We start from the raw sequence: 19,693 nt of genomic DNA, 5'->3' as shown, positions 1-19,693 counted from the left end.
AAAGATACTTGCCTGTTGCTTCCACAAAAGGTGTAACAGTCACAGCTTATGAAACTCTCAAGAAGCGAACCATGTGGATCTGCTACTCCCTGCTTCTTCGCAGTGTCATCCCCATGTAAAGAAAGGGAGTTTACATTCTAAGTCCCTGTAATTTTCTCTTTGCCAATGGTACTTTAATTAGACTGCCCACCATATAATTCATTTTCTTCTTACTGCCTTTCTTCTTCCCTTCTTTTCTCAAGTATTGAGGGGTTACCAGGTACCAGAGTTTCTTAAATAAGAATCCAAAGGAAACTAAGATTTATTCCATGTATTTTTTAAACTCATAAACTAACAGGAAATACCATTCCCTAAACCAACAATTGCAATAAAATGCATCGACTGTCAAAATAAATAAGTGTAATTTTAATCATATGGATTCTCAAGGTTTTTATGAAAGGATTTATAGAGGAAGTTTAAACAGAAATGGAACTATTTAAGAAAAGGCTTTTCCTCTGTAAGGATAATTAGAAATGCAGTGCATCTGCAGTGTAAATCCTGTAATAGTAAATGCTGTAAAAGACGGAGAAACAGTCCATGCACTGGTCATGAGAAAGGGATTTCATATGTTTTGTTCACCACCTTACCACCATGTTCAGTATTATAACTGGGACATAATAAGCATTCAGTAAAAACTGCCAATGTAATGAATGAATTAATGAATGATGTAGCATATGCAGAAAACAAGGAATATAAATTAAAATTTCACGTAACTCAGTTCCAGTAGAATAAGGGTCATGTTTGTCTGTATGATAGGCACCGTGTGTGTCTGTGAACCAAATATCTAATACTGCACCATGATTATAACAACTGCTCAGTATATATTTGTAGAAATTTATCAAAGGTTATCTCAGCAATAAAGTAATTTGAGTAAAATAGCTCAATAACCAATGGCACTGGTGTATCTGTATTGGCAGCAATACAGAAAACATTACTTTTAGATATTTTTTCAATTATCAGAAGATTTCAATCAAGGATAAGTTACAGTACAGTTGATGAGTATGTGTGTGTGTGTCTGTATTTGTGGGTTACTTAATTATTATTTTAGACTCAAAAGCGTAAAGAAAGAAAGAACAGAATAATGAACCTACGTGCCCATCATGCTTGTTTAACAATGACGAACACTTCACTATTCATGTTTCATACATCCTCCATTACACTTATTTATAGTCTGGACTATTTAACATAACAACAATAGTATCACAACATTCGCAATATCACAAAATTTGCCCAAATCCCTATGTTATTAGTCTAAAGTCTAATAACTTAGACTTACTCTAAAGTTATTTCCTATCAATATCTAAAATTTTCTCATTTTTAAAATATTGTTTGGTAAAATAAGGATCTAAAAGAAGTCTATAATTTTGAATTTGGTTTGAGTTTCTTTAAATGAATAACTATTTCCCATTCTTCTAGGTGTGTGTGTGTGTGTGTGTGTGTGTGTGTGTGTGTGTTTGTTTGTTTGTTTTTCTAATGCTATTTACTACTTGTAGACAGACCCTAGGTCATTTGTTCTACTGAATGTCCCACATTCCAAATTGGGCTGATTGAATCCTAAGAAGGATACCTTCGGAACATCTAAAGTGACTAATGAGCTTTTTGTTTTTTAAAAGTATTATTATACACACGTATTTTTATACACTTATTATATTTCAATCCATTAAAGTCATTTTTCTTTCTGATGTCCAAGCTGTCTCTTTCATTAGTAGAAACCCCTTCAATTATCGCCTATGTATTCAGGACACTATACTAATAGTCTTATTTTGGCTTAACAGGATAGTAGTGACTCATTTTGTCAATTTCCTTCTCAGACCTATAAGTGGACATTTCTCAAAGGAGTTTTGTTTCCTTTAATAGGAAAATGGTATTTAGAGGTCACTGTATGAATGTTAAGGATAGTCTATAATGCTGAGATGTCACTGGTTTTAGAATTTTTAAGTGGCAGAGCTAAGAATTTTATATTTTTAGAAAGAGAAAGATAAATCAAAATCTCCTACTGATATTTTTGAATTTAATATTACATAATTTTATTTACATTTTTTTGTTCCTACATTTGTATCTCCTTTCTTTTACTTCAAACTTTTAAGTGTTAATAACATGAAAATAACTAAGCATTTGATCTACCCTACTCTCAATATATACGAGTTTCAAATTAGCAAAACCAACATTATTAATAACAAGCATATGAACACAGTTTAAGATTCCTTTGCATTTCTTTTTGTCCTTACAATGCATTATACTGGATGTAGAGTCCAAATACTATATTTTAAAGTCACTTTAAATATTTCTTCTCTGGGAATTAATCACTCAATCTCTGTATGCCACTGATGTGATACACAATTATGCTGATCCAAGTTTTTTTATTATTATTATTATTTATTATTATTATTATTATTATTATTATTATTATTGTTTTGGCCGTATTATTATTATTATTATTATTATTGTTTTGGCCGTAAGGAACAAGCTAATTATATTATCAGTTAACATCCTTACAAAAACGTATCCTCACAATTTTATTTTTTATTCCTAAATTGAGAGTACCCTGTATGTAATTTGGTTTTCTAGCCATTTGTTTGTTCCTTTGTTTGTTAGTCAATTCAACCTGTAATTCTCACCTTAGAAAGAAAAGAGAATCAACTGCCTATAGTGTTAGACACTTCATTACTTATAAAGACAACCTTTAAGAAAGTTATTTTGGTTCCCTAGGGGTATTACCATGAAAATATCTGTAATGGAGGTCTATCCAGCCATCAAAGAACTACATCCATGAACTAAGGGCATGAGATAAATGGTGTTAATAAGGACATTTACTTTCACTTGAATAAGATTTTGGAAAATAAGTGTTTGATTCTGTATATATACCTTGGGTGTCTAGTGAATAACATGGAAAATGCAATTATAAGCCTTAAACAGTATATCTCCACCTCTTGATGTTTCACAGATTACACAGGGGTGGTGAAACAGGTTTTAAAGAAAAAAAAACGATTACATGGTATGGATGAGTTTATGTGAAAAGTATTTGTCTGACTGGGAAACATTTAGTATAATTTTTGAATAAATTGATACTAAGTAAAAATGTAGTTGGGCAGTAAGAATGTAGCTCTCCTATGAATTAAAAAAACTGAAAAAAGAATTCTGTTTGGACTTGTTTGTGACTAGCCCCATGCATATAAGTGATATGTTTCAACTTCTCCTAAGAGACCTTTGCAACCTCAAGGTTTAGGTTTTCTGGCCTTTGGGTGAGAAGTTAAATACATTTGTTTCCAAAATCTAGGCTCCTGAATGTGACTGGGGACTTTTCCAAGATAGTGTGAAAATGGAGAATTGTCAAATCTTAATACGAATACCCGCAGACTGGGAAAGAACTAGTCTGTAGTCTGTATGGGTTCTGTAAATAGTAGAGACCTACAGTGTCTCCCAAAGATGTAGGAAATTGGTGGATGACTAATGATGTTTGACCTGAAACACAGAAACCTCTACAGCAGCAGAGAATCTCTCTAGGCAAACCTATAGTCAATGGAAGGACCTTTGTGAGGGGTAGGTGCTTATGTGTGTCAACCAGAGGAGCAGAGGTCTAGGGAGTCATTGTACCCTGGAAGGAGGCATGCTGGTCACTGAGGACAAGAAAACTAATTTTTCCTTTATTTATGACTAGGCTTGGTGTCACCAGTGTTGTGTTCCTGATATTAACATGGAAAATCATTAACAGAAAACCATGAAGTGACTCTTACTGGACTTTTCTGTGATACTAGAGAGTAAAGGATTAGAGTTCGTTTTAGATTTGATTGAAAAAAATATATATATAATCATGTGTCATGTATTATTTTTAAAGCTCCATGGAGTAATTAACAGCTGAAACACAAATACATAGATGCATAAATAATGAATTGTGTGAGGTATTACAAGTGTTAACACAATCTTAAGTTTACAGAATTATCCAGAGATATTTTACACTTTTTTCACTTAAGCTGTGTGTACACAGACCTTATTATAAATGGATTGTGATTCATCATCTAAGCAAAGCTGAACCTGTGGTTTCATGAAAATTGATGACCCACATCAAAATCTATAAGACTGTATCTATTGAAGAAAGAGACTGGGGAGAAGAGACTGTTTAAAATGCATAAAAATATTAGTCCTGACTATAAATACTGCAGCAAATTTATGAACAAATTCACAGATGGCAAGGGCATCAGCTATAGGGAATAGGGTTTCCAAACATCCTATTCCCAACCCAGCTATTCACCACTTGAGGTAAAACAGACTATAAAGTTAACTGTCAATAGTAGCACAAGAACTATTCCCCGTGCTGTGTGTGTGCAGCACAGAGCTTAGATATAATACTAATCTCACTGTGTCAGGAGTAAAAGAGTATTTCAGAGATGTCCATGACAGACTCACTGGATTGAATAATAATAATTATAAATGTGACTCTAAAAAACTTTCTTTTTTGTTTGGTTTTACAAAGTTGCCTACCTCATCGGAGCCATCTGCACAGTCAAAATCTCCATCACACCAGAACCTCGAAGAAACACAGTCCCCATTGGCACAGAGAAAATCTTTCAATGTGCAGGTCTGAGGCTCTGGGGACAGAAAAATAGCACAGGCTTATTCAATTATATGCAACTACATTCTAAATTTATATGACATATAGCATGAGGTAGCATTGAGAAAAAGGAGGTTGGCCAAGCAATTGTATAGGAAGCCAATAAATAGTTTAGAAAAAGTGTTTCATGAAGCATCTATGGTACACAGTATGATGATATTTCAAATTTATTTTAAAATCATGAATAGAAAGTGGCATTACAGAAACAAATTGATAAAAAGACAAAAGATAGCTTACTGTTTAGTAAAAATACAACATCAAAGTAAAATAAGACATAAGAATCTAGATATTACATAATAACAAATCTTTTCCAGTTGTTGGAACTCTAAGTCATTTTATGTTTTTACTTTAAGACATTTTGTGACTCTGTACCTATGGGGCTATTTATTGAGTAGTAAGTCTAGGTTTTGACTCTTGACTTTTATATTGGATTCTAACAAATTTCTAATTTTTCAGTTTTGTCCCCAGAGAGTCTAGAGTTCATAAAACAAGAAGAATACATGGGGATATTATTGGACATGACTGGGTGGGTAAGAGTTGAAAGGACACAAGGAACTTCACTTTTTAAAAACTGCCTTTTGGGGCACCTGGGTGACTCAGTCAGCTACGTGCCCAACTTTGGCTCAGGTCATGATCTCATGGTTCGTGAGTTCAAGCTCCACATTGGGCTTGCTGCTGTCAGCACAGAGCCTACATTGGATCCTTAGTCCCCCTCCCCCTCTGCCTCTCTCTCTCTCTCTCTCTCAAAAATAAACATTACAAAATAACTGAAAACTGCCTTTTTGTTTATGCAAATGTTTGCTCATGTCCTGCAGCATTTACCTGCCATTTTAAGTAATTTGCCAGTTATTGATTTAATTATGCTTCACCATAGTCCACATAGGATATAAGCCAAATAGTGTGACTTACTGCTTGGCTTAACTCCTATATAGAATATGTTTCATCTGCACAATGACGTAGGATTCCAGGAATTGATATGACTGCTACAGATCATCTCTTGTTTACTTTGTGTTCTTTAAATAGAACTGGTATCTGGCATGATGAAAGACCCCTTTTTGTTTTCTCTACTCATTAACTGTATTTACAGCTGCCTCACACGCAATAATAGGAGAAAGGAAGGAAGGAGGAAGGAAGAATAACAGAAACTTAAGGAATATCCGTATGAAGCCTATTTTCTGCATAAATATTGTGAATAATTTGGCCCACATTTGATTACTGCTATACACAATCACTCAGTTTCTAGCTAAAGGGTAACATCAAGAATGCTTGGCGTCATGAAGGCTCTTATATTTCTATATAGAGATCCCTCCTGAGACCACTGGGAGAACTATGGAAAGTGTAAATATGTATCAGCATTTTGTTCTGCTCTGAGACTTCATATACTAAAATGTGAACTTCAGGCTATGAATAAGACAAAATACTATTCAGTGGAATGAGAAAAAGCCACGTAACAGAAGGATCCCTTCATTTCTCAACACCCCATTGTTTAGTGAGGATGACAATAGCACTTTCTCTTTTCATCTTTGCATTATATTTACATATATTATCCCTTAATCTTAAAAACAACTGTATTAATATTACTATTTATAACAATAATAATTATTACCAGCTACTGGTTGCTTATTTGTTGTTAGGCACTAAATGAAATTAATGCTAAGTACTTGAATTAACTCAATGATTAATTCTAACAACTGTGTAAGGCAGCTGCTACTATAGGACCCTTTTGCCAATGAGTAAGTTGAGGCACTGAGAGGATAAGGAACTGTCTCCAAATCACCCTGCAGGCAGAAGAGCCAGTACTGAACTTGAACCTAGACGATCTAATACCACGGCCTGTACTATTTAATACTAGGCCATATCATTGTCTCCCTTACTACCGAAGAAATAACAAGTGTTCACATATTACAGAGATGAACAATAAAGGCCTGGGAAGTCAAGTTACTTGTCCAAGACACATGGCTAACAATGTATACTTCACTTAGAAATAAAAGAGAACTCTTTTTCTCTTATCATTCTTCCATACTGAAGCCATTTCACCCTCCTGTTTACACACGAGCAGTTTTCTTCTTAGGGAAAAGAAATTGTAGTGAAATTAATAAGTTAATCAGTGCTCAATTTATTTAATAATGGAAAATAACAATCAAAATGATTTTCATTAAAAATCAGAGAGCATTTTTTAAACACACACTTAGATGTTTAAAAGAAACAGCAGTAGAAACTTTGAATTTATGTATTTGGAGGTGTCTGAACAGAATATATTTATCCTTTAATATTCTAACTTGACTTTATGCTAATTAAACACAAGTGTGTTCATCATGTGCTAAACAGAAATGACATCACAAAGTTTGACACACTTTTCTATAGGCAGGGTTGGATGTTGCTGATCTAAGGTGATAACAAGTTATAAAGTTATAAAGTACTTCAAAGCATTCACCCAGTAATTCCACACAACACTTGTTCTATAGAGACTTTGCTAACATTGTTACTCTGTTTTAATAGGGGAGGAGAGGAACTGAGTGATTTTTTGGAAAAAAATGTTTTTCAGTGCATATGAAAATATGTATGTTTCTAGCATGAAATGCCAGCAAAACTACTTCTGAATAATAATCATGAATTATTTATACATATACAAATGTCATCAAGAATGGGATAGCAAGTCTGGTTTTTTTTTTTTTTTAACGTTTATTTATTTTTGAGACAGAGAGAGACAGAGCATGAACGGGGGAGGGTCAGAAAGAGGGAGACACAGAATCCGAAACAGGCTCCAGGCCCTGAGCTGTCAGCACAGAGCCCGACGCGGGGCTCGAACTCACGGACCGCGAGATCATGAGCCAAAGTCGGCCACTTAACCGACTGAGCCACCCAGGCGCCCCGCAAGTCTGTTTTTAACTCTCATCTGTATGCCTCAGAATCTTTTGCCACTGGATGTCTCAAAATGAAACTTTCTCTTGAGAAAACCGTAATTAAGTTATGAGACAAGGTCCTGAGGGATTGCATTCTCTTGCTGTTTCTTAATTTTGATCTTTTCTGGATAAAGTAAAAGACCAATGTTCAGATGTTGGCATGATAGTTAGCTTTTTTGTTAAAAAGAAGAGCAAAATGATCATACCTGGAAAATAACCCATTTGGAAAGAAAATTTGAATTTGAAATTTCCTCCAGTATTTCCAAAATGTTTTTCTCACATTAATTTTTTCTGATATTGCCTATGTCTCCAGATCTAAAGTAGATAGGGAACCCCACACATGAAAAATTAACCAGGTTTTCCATAAGTCTCATTTAAACATGCCAAATTAACAACAAAGAAGCCTTCACAGGATATTTTGGAAGGCTGATCTGGATTCTATAATGAAAACAAAAAATAGGGGCATTATATAGATAAGTCATTTCCTTCGATACTAAAGGAAGAAAAGCATACAGCTTCAAAACTCAAAAGAACTTTGGAAGCTATCTTGCACAAAATGGAAAAAGAAAAAACAACTAAGTTTAGAAAATAAAAGTGAGTTTCAAAGCCACAGAGTTATTGGCAGAGCAGAAAGGCTTCCAGACTCCAATTTCTCTGCTGAGTATATTATCATAAACCCTTGGTGATAAGTTCAAAAGTTATATAAATGTGGGTGTAAGCATCTGAGGAGAATTTTTAGAATACAATTAGTATAACTGACATGCTATACAAATAATCTTCTGATATAAATTCAGTGTGAAAGTACTAGAAATTCAAATAAGGCAGACACAGCTTGTCTCTCTACGAAAACTGTAATCTGGCTGATCAAGTTATTTAGTGCTTTTATATCTATTCGATTGTTAGCTACTTCTTAATAATGAAAAGATATGAAATAATTTATTTTGCACATCAGTTACTTAGCAGGTGTACATGCCGCATACATTACATTTATTGCTGATAAAGGTAGCATAGGTGCTGAGACTTGTCAGATATTTTCAAACCTTTGATACAGATGACAAAGTAACTCCAGTGACAATAAAATTTTCTTGTTTCTAAGAGCATAAATCATTGTTGGAGCAAAGTGTCCCTGCTGAACACTTTACAAGGGAAATGATCAGCAGATGATGAAGAAAATGACAATGGACTAATTATGCTATATAAATATAAAAAAGGAGAAAGCATATTAGATTGGAAACATAGCTGGTAGTTAATTGCTTCACTATGATGTAAACTCTTCCCATATCTATGCCTGGAGTGTTTACCACACAATTTAAAAAGTAAACTCATTATATCAGATTCATAAACACAAAAACCCAAAAGCGATTTTAAAAATACACTGCTAATATTATAAATGTGTCAGGCCCTGTGCTAAACCCTGAGAAATAGCTCTACTCCCTACCCTGTCTGCAGACATTTAAATAGGAACTCAGATAAATGTGATAAGGGAATGAGTGGATCAATGGAATGCACGTGAGTGTTGGTTGATAGAAAAAAAATTTTTTTTTTTACAGGTTTTTGAAATTTTAATAAAGAAAACGAAATGATCTGAATAAAGAGTACGTTCCATGCTTTTGGACTAGGTGACCTAATATAGGGTGACCTATCTTGGATGACTCTATAAAGACCTAATTACATTAATTATTAACCTACAAAGTCAGTGCAATCCCGCTCAAAATTCCAGTTGGATTTCTTTTGGGGGAGCTCAAGAAATGAATAAGTTAACTTTTTGACAAAGAAAAGTAAAGAAGGGAGTCTTGCTCAGTGCAACACAGGGTAAACCATAGTAACAACAGCATAGCACTGGCTCAGGAACAGTCAGTTGGGCCAGCAGAACAGAAGAGAAAGCTCTGTAACACACCCATGTGCTGCATGTGTATAGAAACTTGACATAAAAACACGCCTTCTCTGTGGGTGAGGCCACAGGTTAAGGTTTAGTGGAGACGTTCTACTATGCCACCATCATTGTAACAAGCATACCTAAGGAATAACAAAATAGGTATGTTGAGGTCCCAGCGTGACTCAAAATGAACTACCTAAAACTGGCTCTGTGGCGAGCACAGCACTGAATGCTCCACAGGCCCAACCTTCTGGAACTCTCTGCTGATGTCAGCAGCAGCGGCGCGTGGCACAAGATGCAGGAAGCCAAGCAGAGAATGCTGAGGCAGGCTGGTGCACGAGGCCACGGGGCATGCATCTCCCCACATGAAAACCCTTGTGTAGCCAGTGAGCTGATGAGCGCCAGCTGCCAGAAGAGCTGGAGGCGGAGTCAAAGGAGGTGGATTTAGGCTGAGTTCCCTTCTGGGTGCCCAGCGACTTTTCCTTCCGCGAATACATCCAGATGTTCAGCTCTCCTAGATTCCTTGCTGATGCTGAGCACCCTGGCTTGTCTTTACCAGGTGCTAAAGTAAGATTTGCTGAACTGAAGCAGGCCTTCTCTTCCAGAACCCACTGCTCATCTTTGTTCTTCCTTTTACCAAACTCGGTCTTATGGCGCTCTCAGGCGGAGTGGGGGCTCACATAAAAAAAAATGCTACTGTTGTTTTTAACACTAAGACTAGTTTACTATCTCTGCTATATTCCACTACTTAATAATTGCTAACAGTAATTGCTCAAATATGAATCAAAATGCATACAACTGACTAATGATATTTAGACAATATGGTAACATTATACTGTTATCTTTTGGGGTATACTGTTATCATTTATATATATTTAAATTAAATATATATGTGTTGGGGGTGCCTGGGTGGCTCAGTTGGTTAAATGTTTGACTTTGGCTCAGGTCACGATCTCACCATTTGTGAATTCGAGCCCCACATCGGGCTCTGTGCAGACAGCTCAGAGCCTGGAGCCGGTTTCAGATTCTGTGTCTCCCTCTCTCTCTCTGTCCCTCCCCTGCTTGCATTCTGTCTCTCTCTCTCAAAAATAAATAAACATAAAGATATACATATATATATACATACATATATGATGTGATATATATATAGTCCTGATTATAATATATAAATAATAATTTATATGCATATATAATACAGTTTTCTTGTAATTATATACTTCTAAAATTATAATAATTAAATCAAATCATAAAACTTTCAATAGGTAGTTAAAAAAATGGGAAATATCCCGATAACATTTTATACAGGAGCAGTAATTGTTCTACTGCTGACCTATATATGACCAACCTCTTGGTGCTTTATGTAGTTATGTTGTATTCTTTTTTCTCTTTTCATAGGCTCCACTTCTGCCCATGTAGAACTGTTGACATTTTCAATGTTTAAACTTTCTCATTTCTTCAGGTCTATTCAGATGGTACCATCAAACACCACTCAATTATCTTGATCCCTTGAGCCTTCCTCTCACACATTCTTACACGTTTAATATGTTATCAGTTCTGATACTGGTTCTGTGTATCCCCTCTATCCTTCCATTCACAACTATAATATGCTTCATTCTTGTTCACTGTCCTCTCGCCTCTGCAAATTCATCAACATTGTTATCTTAGGCCACATGCCCAGAGTGAGTGGGGACTAAAAGTGGACCATACATAATGGGGTATTTTATACTGCAATGCTTGATATTGCAGGCATTCTCTTGCTTTTCCTAAGGGTTCTGTGACGATGGCTACAGTGATTTCTCACTGTTTGCCCAGAGACAAGTGAGAAGCTGTGTTCCCTCTCCTTGAGTTCTTGCAAAATCATACCCAACCACTTTGGAAACCCCAGCAGACTCAGAAACAGGTTATCTCCACCCTTCATTCTTCTTCCCATTCTTCTCCAGTTATAGCAGTAGTTTAACTTCTATATAATTTCAACCACTCCTTGAATAAAGGGTTTTCAAAGATGTAAGTTTCTAATGTGGCCTTCTCACTTACCCTCTCTTTCAGGCACTGTGCTATTCTTCTCAGGTATCTTATTGACAATTAACACTAAATGTATCCCAAACTAAGCTAAGTAGTTATATGTATATTTAAGCTCTGAAATGGAAGTGAATTAAATAGAGAGTGTATATGTAATTGCTTCTTTTTTTGCATTTACTCTTCTATTCCTGCCATTCTTACCTCATTAGGTTTTTATTTTAATCACTGGAAAGAATCTGAAAATCTGCTATATAAAGTTTTTTCAGAGTTACTGATTAAAAGAATCTAGAACACTCTAAGTAAGATCAGTTGAGAGATACATATATGATGGAGTAATAAAAATTCCCATAATCAGAGTATTCCATAATCATAACGATCCAGAGATTTCACAGTTAATGGACCTGATCCTCAAACACCAGTCAGATTAAAGTTCAAAAGTTATTTTTAAAAAGTTGATATTTTGCAAACTGAATATCCAAGTGGTTTATGAAGGCTATGACTCTACTAATTATATGTTTTTATGTAACCTCTTCCTATGCTTTAATGTAACAGTTTCTATTTCATCTCCTGTATCTTGGGAAATGATTGTTCTTAGTCTAATGTATAAGATTAAACACTATTGGGGGCACCAGGGTGGCTCACTCAGTTAAGCATCCAACTCTTGGTTTCAGCTCAGGTCATGATCTCACAGTTCATGGGATCGAGCTCCTCATTGAGCTCTACACTGACTGCGTAAAGCATGCTTGGGATTTTCTCTCTCTCCCTCTCTCTGCCTCTTCCCTCTCTATATCCCTCCCGCCCCCCCCCCCCCACATTCCCTAAATAAATAAATAAATAAATAAATAAATAAATAAATAAGAGTAGATACTTGTTTTCACCAAATCCTTTTTGGAAGTAGCAGAATATTTAATAAATGGAATTTGATTATTATCTTATTTTAAGCATGATTATATTGCTTTTTTTTGTTTAAATGTTGGTAAGAAATATATTCAGAAATTAATGTTAGAATATAAACATGCTGTCACAATTTTATGTACTGCCACACTTTTTAGAAAATAAAATTGTTGGACAATTATTGTCTTTTAAATTTATTACATAAAAATGCAGGAGGCAGATGATGATAATAGTGTTATTCTATTTTCAGAGAAAAGCATCCTGAATACATATGGTGTTCTCTACTCCAGAGAGAATAAATGATATTTTGCTGAAAGATGCTCTTGGGTAAATTTGTAGTGTAAAAGGATTTGAGACTGAAATGAAATGAATACCATCCGTTAAAGAATGATATGTTTTGTACTGTCTCCACATCATTCAGCTCTTTGTATGAACTTGCATCAAGGGCTTACTGTGTTGCATACTAATGGGTTGCACTAAACCTCATGATACTTTCATACCAATTCTGATAACTACAAGAAAATAACTTCCAGTATGAACATTTCAATAATTCCACCATTTGAGATTCAGGTCAATTTAGTCCGAATATTCTTGTCCAAATGTGAATATATTTATAAAAATGTGAGCTGCGGGACAGAGAGGTTCAAATTCATACCTTAACTGAACTAAACATTGCTCTCCTGCTTATTGAATATGCTTCATGCTCACAGTGTTCTCAAGCAACAGCTACTTACTACAGTTTTCTTCATCTGAATTATCACTGCAGTCATTTTGGCTATCACACCGCCAGTGATCTGGAATACAGTTGTTGTTTTTACACTGGAATTCATGAGGTCCACAAGTCTTTTTGTCTGTAATAGAAAGAATCAGAGTTTGCATCACTGACTTCCACGAAGATATCCCTCACAATATCCTTACTGCCATGCCAAATTCAGGGCGTATGACATTTCCTCAGACCTTAATTCAGTTACTAACTGAGAAGCATCTCTAGGAAAAACTGAAGTTAAGTGCTAAATAAAATTCATCCTACTGTCTTGTTTTATGTTATCAGTCATGCTTTCATCACTAGCCAATTATAAAGCAATTGATTGGCCCACCCAAACAAAGTCAACAAAATCAATCAAAAAAATCAAAACTATTAAGAACTACCATTCTCTTTAGGGTACTCCCTCCCTAAGCCACCTTCTATTTCTTGCATAAGACAGCAAAAATAAATGGTTATTAGTCAGACTCTGAGGTTGTTATCTTGTCTTCCTCCCTAAGAATTTCTTACTCATAATCAACCTATCAACTGATCTAAACTCATAGATTATAATAGAACCTGTAGTGTACAGACCTTGAAAATTAATGAAGTATCATGTCATTTGATTTCTAAACAATCCCACTGAGTACAAGGACAGGTATTAACTAGCCTTTCATTTTACAAATGACAAAACAGAGACTTAGAGTCTAGAAGCCTGATGAAGTTTTACTACCATTAAATGGAACAATGTGTGTGTGTGTGTGTGTGTGTGTGTGTGTGTGTGTTTGTGTGTGTTTACTCCTGCTTCAGTGCTCTTTACAAGAAACCTGTGTTCAGAATTGAGCCAGAATCAGAATGCATGCAATAAGAATATATCTAAATCTTAGGTCATATATTCTTAAATTTTCACAAGAGTAATAGCTAACTGTATACAGTCTAAAGCAGTGCTTCTGAAACTTTAATGCACACACATATAAATTACTTTGGAATTTTGCTAAAATGGAGATTGTGATTATGCAGATCTGGATTTCTAAGAAGCTCTCTAGTGATAACACTGTCCTTGGTCTATGAAACACCCTGATTACCAAGGGTCTGAAAGCTAAAGATGGAATGAATTCAATAATATAACAATAATAAAATTGTAAATGCTAATGTGTAAATTAGGACACATTCCCTATCTTGACTCCTTACTCTCAGGTGTATTAGGGATGGACAGTGAGTCTAACAACTCAGACTAATAAAATAGATTAACTAAAGGAGAAGATAAGCAATTTGGTGGTGTTTGCTTTAAAATATGTCTTATAAAATTCAGGGGCGCCTGGGTGGCTCAGTCGGTTAAGCGGCTGACTTCGGCTCAGGTCACGATCTCGCGGTCCATGAGTTCGAGCCCCGCATCGGGCTCTGTGCTGACAGCTCGGAGCCTGGAGCCTACTACAGATTCTGTGTCTCCCTCTCTCTCTGACCCTCCCCTGTTCATGCTCTGTCTCTGTCTCAAAAATAAATACACATTAAAAAAAATTCAAAAAAAATTCAAATAAAATCATGAAAGCAAAAGTGATTTAGATATAATTGGAAAATTAAATAATGAACATCTATTAAGGATCCAACCTACCTCTTGGCTAAGCATTTTCCTAAAACATGATCATATTCAGCCTTCATAACATCCCTAAGAAGTATTATTATATGCACTTAAAATAATGAGAAAAATAAGTTTCAAGGAGTTTAAGCAATTTCTCCAATATTACAAAGATATTAAATGGTAATGGAAAAATTTATATCCAGATCTCACTACAGAAAAATATACATTTCTGTAGAAATTCTCATGATAGACTTCAAATTTTTCAAACTTTGCAAAATTTTCTACAGATAGATAGTCCTTATATAGATCTACATATAATGAGCCTGTATTTCCCTTCCTCCTTCCCTCCCTTTCTTCCTCCAGCCTACCTGCCTGTTAATGATTAGTCAGTACCTAACTTGTGTCACTGTGTTGAGTGCTGTGTTTTGTGGTATATCCTTTTCACTTGTGTTACACGTTAAATTAAATTTTAAAATTGGCTTAAAATCTGTAAGTTGCCTTTTGGTATTGTTGATTGTCTCCTTTGCTGTGCAGGGGCTTTTTATCTTGATGAAGTCCCAATAGTTCATTTCTACTTTTATTTCCTTTGACTTTGGAGGCAGATGGAACTGGAGGGTATTATGCTAAATGAAATAAGTCAGTCAGAGAAAGACAGATATCATGTTTTGGCTCATATGTGGAATTTGAGAAACTTAACAAAAGACCATGGGGGAAAGGAAGGGAAAAAATAGTTTCAAACAGAGAGGGAGGCAAACCATAAGAGACTCTTAATACAGAGAACAATTGAAGATTGATGTGGGGGGAGGGGAAAATGGGTGATGGGCATTGAGGAGAGCACTTGTTGGGATGATCACTGGGTGTTGTATGTGAGTGATGAACCATGGGAATCTACTCCCAAAACCAAGAGCACTGTATACACTGTATGTTAGCTGACTTGACAATAAATTATATTTAAAAAATAAAATTAAGTAAATAAATAAGAGAAAAAAATAATAAAATTGGCTTAAAATATGCAGAAGTCTAACACAGCATTTTTCACATTTCACTCAGTCAAGAAATGTGTTAGGATGATTGGAATTTCAATAATGACCACTCAAACTAGGGGTTCAGTACTGAACTATGTATATGGTTGTTTCATTTTAGCAATTAAACTTTTCTGAAGCCACTACTCTATGCTTATCTAAGATTAGGTTTATTAATTCCTCTCTATGTGTTGTTTGCATTATTTTAGAATATTGTTTTAAAATTTTAGAATATAAGAAAGTAAGAAAGATCAGACTGGATCAAACAAATAGACTATGTGACCTAGAATTACAACATTGGCCCCAAGCAATTACCCATGGCTATGCAAGGTTCACATTTGATACTATCAATACAATAAGTGTTTTGGAGTTTGTTTTTTTTCCTCCTAAATGCCATTTGTACATTTGTCTATGTTTAAATATTTGTATCATATTTTGTGTTTGAAAGAGATCTGCACTTACTTTATTTCTTAACAAAAACAAGTTACAGTTGATTGCTAAGATTTCAGTTAGGGCATACAGAAACAGTAACACCGAAAGGTTAATTGCCTTATGCAAGGCTATTCAAACGTTATGTTTCCAAATTATTATGTATTCCATATGTATTCCAAATGACACTGCCTATAAAAATGAGAAATACAAACTATACAGACCATATAGACTTTGTTCTTCATTTAAAGTCTCCCTTGAGGAGATTAAATATAAATATAATATATTTATATTATATATAAAATATAAATATAATATAAATATATTTTAATAGGAAAATGTATTAGCAAGGTAAAATAGCAGTTATCAAATTGGCTACACATTAATATCATCTGGGGAATTTAAAAGAATTCCTTTGCCCAGTCAATATCCCACATCAATAAAATCTGGGTAGATCCCAGACATCAGTATTTTTATTAAAGCTAGCCAGCTGATTCCAATGACTAGGCAAGATTGAAAATCACTGGCCCAAAAACCTAATTGTAGAATAGAACATATAGAATTCCACATTATAATACTTTAGAGTAATTAATATAAAATGATCACAATATATAATTTTTTTATTTATTCAAATTATTAAATAGCATTGGAACAATGTAGTTTTTTTTTTTATATTATAAGAATGGAGAAAACAAATGGAGGATTTGAAAACTTGTTTGTTTTTTATTTATTTATTTATTTATTTATTTTTTATTTATCATGTTCCCACATGAATTACAGATACTACTACACATTTGATCCTCCCGGAGGGACTACCAAAATGTAAAACTATGTAGTATCTACTGCAATCCTATTGCCACTTACATATGCATGGGCTATTTCTGAAAATAATAGTAATAATGTCTTTGTGAGCAAGAACTGGAGAAGAGGGCTGGGATACAGGAGTGGAAGAGAAATTTAGTTTTCTCATTATACCAAAAGAAATCCAAAGGAATGTAAAAACTACTGAAAGTAATATGTGAATTTAGAAAGGCTATAAATACAATGACTATCTATCTATCTATCTATCTATCTATCTATATATATTTGATTATATTTCTCTATATTAGCAATAACCAAAAATGAAACTAAAAAAAGAAAACTTTTACAAGGGCATCAATAAAATAACGAATATCTAGGAATAAAACTAGTGAAATTTGTATTTCATACTGAAATTGTATTTTACATACTGAATACATACTGAATACATACTGAATTTGTATTTCATACAGTATCTCATACTGTACTTCATACTGAAAACTGTAAAACACTACTGAGAAAAATGAATTCACACCTAAGAAAATGCAACAATATATCATGTTCATGGATTAGAAAACTCAAATTGTTAAAACTTTCTTGAAATTAGTATAAAGATTTAATGGAACCCCCATCAAAATTCCAGCAAGTTATATTTGAAGAAACTGATTATCCTAAAATATACTGAAATGTAAAGGATCTAGAATAATCAATCAATAATGAAAAAGAAGAAAAAAATTGGAGAATTTACAGTACCTGATCTCAAAGATTACTATAAAGCTATGATAATTGAGAAAATGTAGTGTTAAACAAAATGAAACCAGAAATATAAACAAATATATATGGTCAACTCATTTTCAACAAAGGCACAAAATCAATTTAATGAGCCAAAGAAAGTCCTTTTTAGCAAATATTGCTGAAACAATGGCTATCCATAAGGAAAACATAAATCTCAACCTAATATATTTCATACAAAAAATTAATTTGAGATGGGGTTCAGTCAATTAAACATACAACTCTTGATTTCGGCTCAGGTAATGATCTCATGGTTCATGGGTTGAGTATCTCATCTGGCTCCATGCTGACAGCACAGAAACTGCTTGGGATTCTCTCTCTCTCTCTCTCTCTCTCTCTCTCTCTCTCTCTCAATTCTCTCTGTCTGCCCTTCCTTCCCTCAAAAATGAATAAACTTAAAAAATCTGAGATGGTGATAAACATAATGAATATGGAAAAATATTTTCATAATCTTGGAGTAGGTAAATATTTCTTGGACAGAGCACAAATAGCATTAATAATTAATACAAAATTAGTAAATTGGGCTTCAACAAAATTAAAATGTTTTATTCTTTAAAAAGTATCATTAAGAAAATGAATCGGCAAGCAACATATTAAGAAACATTTGCACCATATATATCTGGGAAATTACTTAGATCCAGAATATATAAAATTTTCTACATATCTTACACATTAGCAGACAAAAGACTTGAAAAGATACTTTATAAAATAAAAATATATTTGAATGGCAAATAAAGGTTCTTAAAACCATTAATCATGAAGGTGATGCAAATTCAAACCACAATGAGATACCACTACATACCTAACGAAATTGCTCAAATCAAAGAAGCCACACTAAATTTTCATGAGAATATAGAGAACTTGAAACTGTCTATTCTAGTTCTTAAAAGGGCAAACATGTATTTACCCTATAACTCAGCAATTTTATATCTAAGTGTTCATGGAAAATGAAAACAAATGTTAACAAAATAAATTTGTACAAGAATGGTTATAGCAGCCTTATTTATAATAATCAACTTCTAAAATAATCCAAGTGAAAATATACCCATTCAACTGAAAACTACTTAGGTATAAAAAAATAATGAATTACTAAGACATAACTAAGAAATGTTTCTAAAACGTCATGCAAATGAAAAATTCACAAGCAAAAGTGTAAATAGTATATGCACCTATTTATAACACGCCCAAATACAAGTAAAAATAATCTGTGGTGATAGAGAGGAGTTAGTGGTTGTAGAGAGAAATGCAAGGGAATTGACTAAAAGGTGAGCAAGAGTACTTTCTAGGGGAATTTAATTTTGGTGTTTGTTACATGCTGCATAAAATTGCCAAAACTCATCAAACTGAACATTTCAGATCTGAGCACTTAATTTTATTTTATTTTAATTAAAAATGACTTTATTATTAGAATTGCTAGGCATTTGAAAAGTCCAAATGATTATAGTATGGTAAAGAATTATTTTACTCCCTGAATGCTCAGGTGTATTCAGAACAGAAGGGCAGTCTGAAAGATAATTCTCTGTTTAAAACAAAACAAAACAAACAAAACAAAACAAAACAAAACAAAAACAAAATACTACTTATTTGGGGCATCGAGATTTAAATGTTCCATACTAATTTTAGGCAATAGTATGTGTATATGTGTACGTCTGTGTTTATATCACATACATGTATCTCCAGAGATTTCTTTATTTGGCATTTGAGGCTATCATGCCCTCATTCTGTCCTGTGCTAGATATTTGTAGTATCAGTTTACAATTATCTGTCTTCATTTTTCGGGTGATTTCAGTCCTAATGAGAGTACTGGATTTCCTTAAAGTGCACTTTGTTATCATCTGATATCTTTCTGACCCAAAGATACAGTTAGCTTTGCCCACCCTTAAAAAGCATACCTTTTGAAAATTTTAGATGGCATTCAAAAAATACAAATGAACTAGTATTTTATTATAGATCCCAACTATAGTATACATAATTGAGAATATAGAATATAA

General features: G+C 34.0%; 1 protein-coding gene across 4 annotated transcripts in view; it reads right to left on the bottom strand.

Annotated features, from left to right (window-relative positions):
* Positions 1–19,693, bottom strand: part of LRP1B (LDL receptor related protein 1B) — a 1,890,044-nt gene that overhangs the window by 154,990 nt on the left and 1,715,361 nt on the right. For all 4 annotated transcript variants that reach the window (XM_058715412.1, XM_058715410.1, XM_058715409.1 and 1 more), the window contains exons 67-68: positions 13,075–13,191; positions 4,519–4,625 (exon numbers count right to left, since the gene is read on the bottom strand). In XM_058715412.1, the coding sequence (XP_058571395.1) occupies positions 4,519–4,625; positions 13,075–13,191 (224 nt within the window). The remainder of the gene's footprint in view (positions 1–4,518; positions 4,626–13,074; positions 13,192–19,693) is intronic.

This window comes from Neofelis nebulosa, chromosome 2 (assembly GCF_028018385.1).
Source record: "Neofelis nebulosa isolate mNeoNeb1 chromosome 2, mNeoNeb1.pri, whole genome shotgun sequence".
Classification (NCBI taxonomy): Eukaryota; Metazoa; Chordata; class Mammalia; order Carnivora; family Felidae; genus Neofelis; species Neofelis nebulosa.
This window is presented reverse-complemented; position numbering and strand designations above follow the sequence as displayed.